A 13,458-nucleotide genomic window follows, 5' to 3' on the forward strand; every position below is an offset into this window, starting at 1 on the left:
TGGCCTGCCTGCTAGGCTGCAATAGCAGCACCTGAGGGAGTCACTGACAAACATGCAGGCATGCCTACAGATTGATGTCCAAGCACACTGGTGACTGGAGCAGAGGAGTGAGGGCAACGAGAACCACATTTGGTAATGATATCAGTGGAACTGGAGACCTCAGAGGGGATGGCTGAGTCAGAGAAAAAGAACTCCAAGGCTCCAGAAATAGAAAGCCATACCAGAATGGCTGACCTCTCTGAGCTCCTGAAGGGACCACGGAAGCACACAAGCAGGCAGTTTGTCAAGCTAACATCAGGAAAGAGCTGTTTAAGCTGTCCATTACTGCACTTGACTTCACATACTCAGCCCTCGAAGAGGAAATGGACAGCAACATATACCATCTAGCCTTTATACTCACTGTACTTCTCCATGGGGCTACACTGGAAGTAGACACTGACCAAGGACATAGAGTTCTTTTTTGGTGGGGACTGGAGGGAGCAGATGCAGTGCTATAAGGCTACTCAAAAGTTTGTGGACTGACTCTACTATGTGGGGCAGAATGAGCCAGAGCTGCTGGTGGCCCATACATATACCCACTGTCTTGGGGATCTCTAAGGGGTCAGCTGCTTAAGAAGGTGGCCCAGTGGGTCCTGAAACTCCCCAGTACTGGGGAGGGGACTGAGTTCTACCTGTTTAGGTATGTGGACAATGAACAGCAGTTCCAGCAGTTCTACTGGGCCAGGGCGAATGCCCTGGACTTCAACCTGAAGACCAAAGAAAATCATGGAGGATGTCAAGAAGGCCTTCAAGTACAACTTGTAGATGGACAAGGCTGGCTCTTTGCTGGCACATGATGGGATCCCTGTGCACAATGGAAAAGGACATGTGCATAAATGCCCTTCATATACTGCTAAACAAGACAAAAGTGCCCCTATGCTGCCCCTTCTGAACAGCCTTGGCTGTGCTAAGGAAGCCCAGTCTCCAGTGTGACCCTGGCTGACAGTTTCTTGGCCTGCCATTACATGTGAAGAACCCATCACACCATGTTGGTACCCTACTCCCATACGACCGCTGGTCTGCCTCCACCTCCACTGTGATGAAACCACCAGCTCAGGTGAATTTTTATAATGCTGGATTTGAAGGGGGAAAAAGCAACCAATAAAAGCCAGAAGCTAAAGCCTCTACCTGTTACTGTCTTCTGGTTCAGATGCTGAGCTGGGTGCAGACCTACACTTCCTGCAGCCCCCAGGCTATGGCACAGGGAGCAGCCATTACAGCTTAGCTGACTGGCCTTGGCCTGCAACCAGCTCTGCTCCTGGAATGCCCACACCTCTCACTTTGGGGCTTGTTCCCTTTGTTCTTCCTCATTCACCCTGGCCCAGCCATATCAGCATTTAGGGTGGTATCTTTCCCCTGCTAGGAGTGAGCAGACAGCAAGGCTGGGCTGCAGTAGCTCTATGGGAGAGAGGGGGCCTCCCCAGATGCTACTGCTCTACTGCAGGGCCTCTTCGGGGACAAGGGGACAGAAGCCAGGCCAGCACCCTACCTCTGAGGCCCTGGGAGCTCTGTTCTGAGCAGCCAGTCCTCATCCCTCTCCAGCAAAACCCCTGAGAAGGGTTTGTCCAGCCATGACTTGCCTCCTCTTTTGACCTGTGTCATGCTACAGCACTCCATAAAGCAGAGCCTGACATTTGCCTTCCCCAAAAAATAAAGTATAATTTTCCTGGATATATTATTCTGGGCTGGTGATTTCTCTCTTTCAATATTTTGAATATTTGATTCTACTCTCTCCTAACTTGTGGGATTTCTCCTGAAAAATCCAATTATGATCTAATCATGCAGGGGTATCCAATCTTTTGGCACCTCTGGGCCACAGTGGAAGCAGAGTTGTCTTGGGCACCACGTTAAATACATTGTGACACAGAATCACAAACAAATCTCACAGTTTTAAGTAAATTTATAATTTTGTGTTGGGCCACATTCATAGCCATCCTGAGCCACATGCAGACTATGGGCCACAGGTTGGACACCCTAATGGAATTTCCTTAAGTTACTGTCTCCTTTTCCCTCGCTGCCTTGAGAATTCTTTCTTTGTCATTAATTTTGAACAGTTTTAATATAATGTGCCTTAGAAAGGACTTTTGGCTTAAGATAATTAGGTCTTCTCTTTGCTTTTTTGATTCAAGGATTCAGTTGTTTCCTTAGGTTTGGGGAGCTTACACTAATTATTTTGTTAGAATAGGCTCTTTGTTCTGTTTTCCTGCTCTTCTCCTTCTGGCATACCTATTATTCTTATATCGCTCTTTCTGATGGAGTCAGATAGTTCTCATAAAGTTCTTTCATGTTTTTTTATGCTCAAGTCTCTCTCTTCCTCCATCTGAGTCATTTCTAGATTTCTACCTTTGATATCACTAATTCTTTCCTCCATCTGGTATGCTCTATTTCCTAGGCTTGCTAGCTCAGTCTTCATCTCTTTTATTGAGTTCTTTACCTTTAGAATTTCCATTTGGTTCTTTTTTTATAGTTTCAATCCCTTTGTTAAAGTACTTCTTTAGTTTATTTATTTTATTTCTGAGTTCATTAAACTGCCTTTTTGAGTTTTGTTTTATTTCATTGAGTTTTTTCAAAACTGCAATCATGAATTCTATGTCATTTAAATAGCATAGTTCCGTGTCTTTAAGTTCGGTTTCTGGAGAGTACTCATTTCCTTTTTCTGAGCTACCTTGTTACCTTGGCTATTCATGGTGTTTGATGGATTCTTTCTCTGCCTAGGCATTTATAGGAATGAAGTCTGTTTTTTTGAAAAATTAAACTTATTGGGGTGACACTGGTTTACTAAGTTTCAAGTGTACAATTCTATGATACATCATCTATATATTTATTGTGTGTTTACCATCCAAAGTCAAATCACCTTCCAACACCATGTATCTGACCCCCTTTACTACCCCCTAACCCCCTTCTTCCCTCTGATAACCACCATACTGTTGCCTGTGTCTATAAGGCTTTTTTTTCTCATTTGTGCATTTGTTGCTTTCAGTTTTATATCTCACATATGAATAAAATTGTATGGTTCTTAGGTTTTTATGACTGACTTATTTCACTTAGCGTAATATTCTCAAGGTCCATCCATGTTTGCACAGATGGCAGTAATTCATCTTATGGCTAAGTAATATTCCATAGCATATATGTACCACATCTTCTTTAACCAATCCTCTATCAAAGAACACTTTGGTAGTCTCCATGTCTTGGCCACCATGAATAATGCTGCAATTAATATAAGGGTGCATATATATTTGTAATAAATGTTTTCAATTTTGGGGGGTAGATACCCACAAGAGGGGTTGCTAGGTCATATGGGATGAAATCTGCCTTTTAAAAAAAGTATTTGAGACTTCACTATTTAGCAAGTGAGAAGGAGAGGACTTTCTTTTGTTTTCTAGTTGATGGTGAAATACAAGTTTTCATTTTCTGATATTGTCTTGGTGAGGATTTCAGGATCTCTATGGGGCCAGAGAAAATGTCCCATATGTCCTGGGAAGGTGGGTATCCCCTCTGTGACCAGATCACCTCAGTTTCAGGGCACCATCTCTGTTGGGAAATGTGGTGGGTGATGGAGTTCTGGCTCATGAGATTCCAGTGCTGGCCCTTGCAAGATGCTGCCAGAAGTGCTATACTATCTGAGGCATCCCAGGTGTTTTCACCAGGCTTTGCTGGGATGGGTGGAGGCAGGTGGGAAGGGACAGGTCTGTTTGTGCATTTGTGCTCTTGTTCACTCCCAGTAATGGTGCTGCCAGACCTCAGCTACCACACTTGTGAATCTCCATCCCTGTCACTGAGTGTAGCCACAGTTTGCACCTGCTTGTTGAGCAGAAATGTTTCTGCCCCTTTGCTCTTCAGGGTTGCTGAGAGTGTGCATACTATAACCTGACACTTACCATGTTATAGCTGAGAACTCTGGGAGGGTGAGGGGAGGCAGCTACACACCTGTGCCTTTGTTTTCTGCTTGGTGATAATAGCTGCTAGACCATAACTGCAATACTGTTGTATTCAGTCTCTGCCTCTATCACTGGGCTCAGCCACAGTATGTGCTGACCACTCAGGAAGGAATGCTGAGTTTATCCCTCTGGTCCTTAGGGCTGCAGGGTGTGTGTGCTGTAAGCTGACTCTCCCCTTGCTATGGGTCTTGCAGTGAGCTCCAGGGTCACCCATCTCTGTCCTTCCCCTTCCCCTCCTCCCCCCTCCACTTAGATATGACCACCTTGAAATGTTTCAATATGAGGATCTCTCAGATGAATTTGTGTATTGAGTAGGGAATCCTTTGTTTAATTATAGCTGTCCAACTTGTAAGTTCAAGGAAGGGGTATAAACAAGAGGGCCTCTCATGCCTCTATGCTGCAGACATCACCTGCCCCAATTTTGTTTCCGTTTGTATAAAATATCCTTTCTATTCCTTTACTTTCAGTGTGTGTGTGTGTGTGTGTGTGTGTGTGTGTGTGTTTATTTTGGTCTGAAGTGGGTCTCTTATAGGTCTCTTATATATTAAATCCATTCAGCCACCCTTCGTGTTTTGATTGGAGCATTTAGTCTACTTGCATTTGAAATAATTATTCACAAGCATGTAGTTATTGCCACCTTAATGTTTTCTAATTGTTTTTTAGTTCTCTGTTCCTTTCTTATTCTCTTGCTCTCTTCTCTTGTTAATGACTTTTTATATTGTTGTGTTTAGATTCCTTTCTCTTTATTTCTTCTGTATCTCTTGTAGATTTTTGGTTTTTGGTTACCATGTGTTTCATATATAACAACTTATGTTTAGAACAGTGTATTTTAAGTTGATGGTTGCTTAAGTTTGAATGCATTCTAAAATCAGTACAATTTTTACTTCCTCACTAATGTTAATGTTTTTGTCTTATGTGCTTGTTTGTATTACTTAATTTATTGTTATAATTACACATGATCTTCCTACTTTTGTATTTTAACCTTTGTACTAGCTGCATAGTTGATAGATCCACATTGAACATCCTTATAACCAGTGTTTTAAAATCTGTATCTGCTAGATTGCTTGTCTTCATTTTGCTTACTTTTTTTTTCCTGGAGTTTTGTTCCATTCTTTCATTTGGGGCATGTATCTTTGTCTCCTCATTCTGGCTGACTCTGTGTGTTTGTTTTTATGTATTAGGTAGATCTTCTATGTCTCCCAGTCTTCAGAGAGTGGCTTTGAGTAGCAGGAGTCATTTGAGGTACAGCGGTGCAGACTCCCTGGTCACCTGAGCTGGGTACTGCTAGAGTGTCCCTTGTGTGGGTTCTATGTGTCCTCCTGTTGCACTTGAGCCTTGATTGCTGTTGGCATGTCAGTGAGTGTTGTTGACCTCAGGCTGACTGGCTGTGAGGGCTGGATATAAATACAGTAGAGCCATGATCAATGTGGCTCAGTTGGTTTGGCATCATCCCACAAAGCAAAGATCACTAGTTCAATTCCCGGTCAGGGCACATGCCTAGGTTGTGGTGCTCCTTGGTCAGCGTGCATGTGAGAGGCAACTGATTGATGTTTCTCACATCGATGTTTCTCTCCCTCTCTTTTCCCCCCTCACTTCCATTCCCTCTCTCTCTAAAAAAGAGGCTTTTGTTTAAAAAGAAATATATACATAATACACACACAGTAGACAAGCTGTTGTGTGGGGCCTGAACCCACGGAGTGGGAGTCACTTTAGCAGTACTTTGGTGCCAGCCAAGTCTGCCCTTCTGGTGTGTCATCCGTGGAATTGGCTGGGTGGTGTTCTGGTCTGAAGTCAGCCACCAGGTGTGTTGGTTATGGAGCCTCTTAAAAGGGGCTCTGGTACAAGTTAGGTCATGTGCCAACTGTGCCTGGTTTGGGGCCACCTGGTAGGACCTACAAAGTGATCTGCAGTTGGTTGCTGCTTATGTTGAGCTTGAAGGCACTTGGGAGAGGCTATGTTGTGAACTGAGGCCCAATGCCACTAGTAGTAGGCTTGGGTCCATTTAGTGGACACCACGATGTGAGCTGAGGCCAGCCTCCACTTGTGCTGGGCTTTTAGCCACTTAGTTGAAGTTACATTCCAAGCCAACACTGGCTTCAGCTTATGCCAGGCTTGGGGCCATCTGATGAGAGTTACAATGCAAGTTGAGACCAGAGACTGCTTGTGCTGTGATTGGGCCACTTAGCAAGAGGTTATGCTGAGGCCAACCAATGCTTGCTTGGGATTTGTGGACCTTTGAGAGATTTTAGGGAAGTTCTCAATGGAAGCAGAGGCAGGCTGTTCCTGTGGAAGAGCTGGAAAAGCTGGTGGAAGTGGCTCAGGCTAAATGGGCAAGGTGGGTGGAGTGGGGTTTCAGGGAATCACCAGGGCCAGAAGAATGGTATTAGCCAGGTTAATGGAAAACTGAAATTTGGTGCCTTCCTGCCTGTACCTGTCAGCTGGGTGAGAGGAGCACTCAGCACAGGAGCAATGGTGCCTGTTGGCACTTCCATCCCTAGAGAGCACTGCCCTGATACCTGCAACTCCCCAAATGTCCCTGGTGCTTTTTGAGATGCTTCCCCTGCACTGAAGCCCAGAAGAAGTGAGTTTGTGAGTGAGCAAGTCTATGTGTGGCCCCTCAGGTGGAATGCCTGGGGTTCCAGCAGCCCTCCATCTTACTTGGATGCAATTCCCACTGATTTGCACGGTCAGATGTTATGAGGACTCTTCTTGTCAGCCCTGGTGCTCTGGGCTGGGGAGTCTTGACCCCTCACTCCTGAAAAGGGACCTCTGTAGCCAACATATCCCTCCTGTTTCTTAACTGCCACACTGTGGGTGTGGGTCCTGCCCATTCTGTGCTCTGTACTTCCCACCATTTTTATCACAGCTTCTTCTTTACATCCTTAGTTATAGGACTTCTGTTCAGCTAGTCTTCAGGTGGTTCTCAGTGATGGTAGTTCTAATAATTTAGTTGTAATTTTCATGTGGTTGTGGGCAGAGGCAAGCACAGAATTTACCTAATCTGCCATCTTGACTGGGAGTAGCAAAGTATCTGCTGCAGAATAGGTTTTTCTTTGGGCTTTTTTTTTTTAACATTCAATATTATTTTGTATTGGTTCCAGCACAATGGTTAGACAATTCTTTACTTTATAAAGTTTTCTCCCTGATATTTTCAGTGCCCACTTGGCCCCATACATACTACAATATTAATGACTGTATTCCCTATGCTGTACTTGACAATCCTGTGAATATTTTGCGACTACCAGTTTGTACAATCCCTTCACCTTTTGCACCCAGTCCTTCAACCCTCCTCCCTCTGGCTACCACAAGTCTGCTCTCTGTGTCTATGAATCTGTTTTTGCTTTGTCTATTCATTTATATCATTCTTTAGATTCCTTTCTTGTCTGTGGCAATTGCTGTTTTCAGGTTGCTGGTTTCTCTACTGCCCAACACAGGACATATGAGGCAACAAACAAGACCCGGGGATCTCACTACCCTGTCATTCCTCAGATCCTGAGGTTCTTAGACAGTCTGTCTTTTTTCTGCCTACTTTTCAACATCTTATGCTGTTTGTTTTTATAAATAATGTCCTCCTCTACATAGCACAAGAAATAGAAAGACATGCATCTACTGTAGCTTGTCTGGAAAAAGAAGTTTTCTTGTGGTTATCTTTTAAAAGATTCCTTGTCTTTTAGAAATAATACTAAAATATTTAGTGATAAAATGTTTGATATTTTCTTCAAAATAATTCAGAAGGAAGAGAGGGTGACGAGAATATAGATATAAAGAGATTAATCATGTACTCATAACTGTTCAAGCTGAGTGATGGGTCCAAAAGTGTTCATTATATTGATCTCTGCTTTTATGTAAGTTTGAGCATTTCTATCATAAAAAGTAAAAAAGAAAAGTTACTGTTCCTCCTCTGTGAAAGATGGGCTTGAGGAGAACAAGATGGAAGCAGGAAGATTTGTTGGGAAACTGTAACAATAGTCTTAGTAAGAGACAAAGGCCTGAATGAAAAGAGCAATACCAGAGGTGCAGAAGAGAAATATATAGAGTTAAAATGGTACACACTTGGTGATTAAGTGGATATGGGGAGAAGCTTGATGATTAGGTACATGTGGGTTCCAACAACAGAGATGGAAAATTTCATAGTCTGACTCCATTTTGGATGTTTGGCTGCTGACAGATTTCAAGTCTTACCACTTCTCTTTCCCTTCCAGGCTACGTCTGGGCAAGCTGATAAGAAAGTTTGAGTTTTCCCTCCTTTGGTATTGGTGAGAACTCTCATCTCAGTCTCACCTCCTAACCATAATACAATCCCAAATCTGGCTTCCTTTCTCTGCTTGCCCAAGGTTTTTTGGGACAAACTTGAAAAGCTGTTCTGCTCTTCCCCAGAAAGTCTCATTATATAAGGAACAAACATTTCACACCCTTTTGGTACATGTGTGGCATCATCAGTCTCAACATCCAAACCAAATTGTGGGGGTGTCCATTCTGCCTCTCCAGTATGATAGCAACATGAATAAATGTAAAAGAACATGTTATTTTGAGGGGGGATGTAGGGGACAGGAAAGTGGAGTTCAATTTAGGTCCACTGAGTTTGAGGTACCCAACAGGGTGCTTAACACAGCGAACACTCAAAAATGCTAGTTTCTTTTTCATGTAAGCCTCCATTACCTTCTTTTGAGTTAAAAATATATTTATCTGGCCATGGCTGGTGTGGTTAAGTGGACTGAGTGCCAGCCTATGATCCAAAAAGTCACTGGTTTGATTCCCAGTCAGGGCATATGCCTAGATTGTGGGCCAGGTCCCCGGTCGGGGAGCACGTGAGAGGCAACAATTCATTGATGTTTCTCTCCCTCTCTTTTTCCTTCCCTTCCCCTCTCTCTAAAAATAAATAAATAAAATCTTTATAAAAAAGAATATATTTATCTGTAGATTTTACCAAATAATAACGGCTTAAAATAACCATAATAATTATTATAATGGTTATGTTATTGGTCACTATGTATAAGACATTGTATTAGAGACTTTGCAGATACTACATCTTGTTTAATCTTTACAACAATTCTGGGAGGTAGATATAATCCCAATTTTATAAATGAAGACAATTAAGGCTTTGAAGTTACAAACTGGGTAGTCTGCAAAACCAGATCAGTGCGATTCTAAAGCTATGCTATAATTACTATACTATTCTTTCTCTGTATATGAACAGGAAAGTAGATTGATAACATCCATCACTTACTTCATAGTATACAGCATGTAGAGGATATCAGCTTGCTCCTGGAAGCTGGAGGTCTCCTTTAACTGTAAAACTAGTGCTTTGAAGTCTACCTCCCCAGACTGATCTCTAGGAAGATGTATTTCTACACGAACTGAGGGAACCTTTAGATTGAGGAAGGAAAAAAAAATTCACTCCACAAGTGTTCAACTTAAATAATGCTCTAAAGTATTGATCTTTTCATTTATAAACCTTTTCCATAAGAATTTCCTAAATTTTGATGAAAAGTAAACTAAAAGCAATGAAACCTTTAAGATGTATGATACTGCAATCTAGTTCTTGTAAAGACTGGCTAGAAAAACTAGCCCACTTGAAAAGTGAACTGAAAAGGTCATATATCTTCACTAGGGTAGCATTTTGCCTACCACCAGTCACTAGCAGAAACCACAATGGCTAATCCTTTTACTTTTCCATAAGGATGGCAGTTTTGCCACAAGCTGATAGAAATACCTCATGTGCAAGTTTACCTGGTCCTCTTGTGCAGAGTGAGGTAAGTCAAGAGAGTTGAATGAAGGCCGGGAAGGCTGAATTATCTTTGTAGGAAGATACATGTGAACATCTGCAAAAGGTTGACATTTATAATAAAGGTTAGATAAGGGACTGAAAACAATACATAGTTGATTTCAACAATGAAGTTACATATTGTTGGTTCTTTACAGAAGTTTATTCTTTCTGGGTAACATAAAAAAAAGAAATATAAATATCAGATAATTTAAAGAATGTTCAATCCATCAAAAAAAACATTTTTTAATAGAATGTCTAGAATTGTAGCATCAGCTGATATTAAAAGTCTAAACATGTGGTCAATACCACAATGGTACTGTCACCAGTGCTTTGACAGAATGCGATATATCACAGAAAGAACCCAGATATGTTTTATACTTTCTGGATTTTCTTAGGAGAATATCTGGTTGCCTGCAGTTGGACTTCCTTGAGAATAGATAAATGGATGATCCTAAATAGTGAATCAAAAACTGTAGTGGCTGACCAACTTTGAGATATTCCTAAGATTTTTACTTACAGTCCATTGTTGAAATACTTACCATAACCTCTAAGGAGAGACTCGCTCATCATTTTCACCATTTTACAGATACAGAAATAAAGATAAAGAGATCAACTAACTGTTCAAACAAGTAAGTAGCAGAGCAGGTAATTAAGCTCAAATGTCCTGATTCATAATCTAAAAAAGTGTAACTTAATAAAGTTTATTTTTTCACATAAGCCCTTTTGTCAAGGAAGCATACTTGAAGGGAATGCTAAGCTTTCCCCTATTCTAAATGTTAAGTGATTCTCCAATGTTTAATATCTTTCGTTAGTAACCATCAATAAAGTTTTAGACAGCAAGAACATGCATCTCAATTATTCTTATCATCTGTAAATGTTAACATTTAGGTCCTGTGGGTATAGCGAAGGATGCTTTCTGTCCCTTCACATGCAGCTACCACAGAAGCATTGAACACTCTTGGGGACCATGACTACTCCTGGCAATGTGACATTTTCCACTACAAATACTAGTAAAGGAGGGTAGTGGTCATGGAGAGGTGAATGGCAAACTTGCTGAAGAATAAGTACAGCAGTTGACAAACACAGCTCTATACTGCTGGAACAACTGACTATAAAAGTTATAGCTATCCTAAGGGAACCAGATGTATCTTAGTTAAAGAATATCTCTTTCTCCATTGCAAGGCCCTCTTTTAATAGTCTGCATCACTTCCTCTTTAAATAAAATTTATCTCAAAAGAAAAAAACAGTTTCCACTATTTTAACACTTTGATGTTAACATTGAATATGTTCCATGTCTCTTTTTTTGTCTCTTCTCGCTATGTAACTGGTTAAATTAGACTATAAAGCACTATCTACAGCAAAACTATACTCAATTCATTAATTTTGCAAGTATTCGAGTGTGTAATATGTTCTAAGTACTGTCCAAGGTGCTGGGGATAAAGCAGTGAACAAAACAAAGTTCCTGCTTACACTGTAATAAACATCTCCCCACCTCCATTTTGGGTTTCACGTCATCCTGTGCCTGACCCCAATGAGTCCTGGCATTACTCACTCTGTACATGCAGCTCCGTGGCCTTGTTCACCAAAGACATTAAATCACAGGTTGTTTGCACAGCAGTTCGGAACCGATCTAGCCCTCCCTTCTGGGATGTAGGGGCTGGTTTAGGATGGGGAGTAGTGTGTGCCAAAAGGTGATCTAAATAACGAGCAACTTCATCACCACAGTGAGCTGCAAGGTTAGTAAGGAGTGAAAAGGGAAAAAAAATGAACATTTTAGTACTTCACAATCTCACCCACCAACAGAATGACTGGATCCTGTGCCCACAACATAGCACCAGAAGTAGACTGTTTTAGCTCAAGTATGTGGTCATTATATAATCTCCTAGCTTTCCCATTTAAAAACTATGGCCATTTACCAGGACTCACTTATTCTTCAATTTTTCTGAGACAGTATGAGGGCCATTGGAAGCAGTATGAGGTTAATACAGGACAAATGGTGCAAGCATTTCATATGTAAGCACATGATGATAATGGTGGTGATGGTGATGGTGGAGGAGGAGCAGGAGGAGGTGGAGGAGGTTCTCATTGGTAGAATGAGACTTTTGTGGGGAAGGGCAAAAATCATCCACTAAACATTGAGCCTAGCTAAAAACAGATTCCACAAATGGCAAGCGGCAACTGCTAACAAAAAAAACCCAACAACTTCTCTGTGGCATTGGTGTTCAAAGGACTACTGGCCACACATTCATCTTTTTAGTTACCTAATTCATTTCTTCACCAAATATATTTATTGCCTGCTTTGTACCAGGTGGTGTACTAGGTGCTGAAGTTTCAGGGCTGAAGAAGACAGATATGGTCCCTATCCCCATCTTCTACATACCTTCTATAACATTATCTCTGGCTATGGATAATGGAAACAAACATACATGTACCCTGTGGGTGTATAACATTTCAGACTTCAAATAAACATTCACAGTATTTATAATTGGAAAGTAACAGTCTTTGGATCAATACTGAAGTCTACTAGGTCAGTCATGCATCATCTAGTTTTTGATCACCTTTGGTGATCTCTTAAGATGTCTTTCTGTGCTCTGATGTGACTAATGGGAACTGGAAAAACTATAAGAATGGAGCTCAAACTCAGCGATATCCTAATGACAAATATAACCTTGAATACAATCTGGATTATTAGATGAAGGATTATAAAGAATATGGACTTGAAACTAATATAACTAATATAATATAATATTGTATACCAACTATACTTTAAAAAATATGTAGAGAAGTGCTCTCCCCATGGAAGGCCTGGCAAACAATAGACACATCCATTGTAAACCCACTGATGAGTAAGTCCAGAGAGGAAAACCTGACTCAGAATGCATAGTGTCAAAATTCAGTAATACTGGGCTGGCCAAAAAGTCTGTTGAGTTTTTTTCTGTAAAATAAAAGGCACAGTTTTCATTTTCACCAATAACTTCATTGATTTCGGATATTTTGAGTATGTCGGCTATCTCTCAAATGGTAGAACATTGACTGTTCTCAACTACTGTCTCAATTTGATCACTATCAACTTCAACTGGTCTACCTGACTGTAGAGCATGGTCCAGCAAGAAACCTCCTGCACAAAATTTCGCTAACCACTTTTGACACATACTACCAGTTACAGCACCTTTTCCATGCACTGCACAAATCTTTTTTTGCATTTCAGTTGTGTTTTTACCTTTCTTGAGATAATAAAGCACAATATGCCAAAAGTTGGATATTTTCTTCTCTCTTTACTATTAAAATGGCTACACAAAAATTCACCAATTTTGATTAAGTTTTTTTTAAGTGCACACAGATATGACAACTGTCACAATACAATCTAACAAAATTATTTTGAATGAACTTAAAGACAACTGAGCACTATTAGAACCAACTTACGGAAAGAAAAAAACAAACTTTTTGGCCAACCCAATATATATCATTCAAAATATGTATTTTAGAAATTAATCTAACAGAAAGAGTGCTACAGATGGAAATTATAATTACCTATGGAATAGCAAACAACCTCAATAAATGATGATTCTTGTCTGGTTTTCAAAATAGTTCAGCTTATGCCACAGTAGATATCATGACTTTTGTTATTATTGAGAATAGGAAGTAATATTATATGTTAATGCACTTTTCCAGCAAAGAAATTCATACCATTTTAGATCTTACAAAAACAAATAC

At 40.8% G+C, this 13,458-nt stretch overlaps 1 protein-coding gene and 1 pseudogene across 2 annotated transcripts in view; one reads left to right on the top strand and one right to left on the bottom strand.

Annotated features, from left to right (window-relative positions):
• PHKA1 (phosphorylase kinase regulatory subunit alpha 1) overlaps positions 1 to 13,458 on the bottom strand; it is a 132,150-nt gene that overhangs the window by 24,752 nt on the left and 93,940 nt on the right. Inside the window, exons 19-21 of one of the 2 annotated variants that reach the window (XM_045839349.1) lie at positions 11,297 to 11,473; positions 9,708 to 9,799; positions 9,205 to 9,344 (exon numbers count right to left, since the gene is read on the bottom strand). In XM_045839349.1, the coding sequence (XP_045695305.1) occupies positions 9,205 to 9,344; positions 9,708 to 9,799; positions 11,297 to 11,473 (409 nt within the window). The remainder of the gene's footprint in view (positions 1 to 9,204; positions 9,345 to 9,707; positions 9,800 to 11,296; positions 11,474 to 13,458) is intronic. The other variant, XM_045839350.1, reaches the window with a different exon arrangement.
• LOC123819025 lies at positions 97 to 5,381 on the top strand (annotated as a pseudogene).

The sequence above is a fragment of the Phyllostomus hastatus genome, unplaced genomic scaffold (genome assembly GCF_019186645.2).
Source record: "Phyllostomus hastatus isolate PE091 unplaced genomic scaffold, TTU_PhHast_1.1 phas_contig_30, whole genome shotgun sequence".
In the NCBI taxonomy this organism is placed as follows: domain Eukaryota; kingdom Metazoa; phylum Chordata; class Mammalia; order Chiroptera; family Phyllostomidae; genus Phyllostomus; species Phyllostomus hastatus.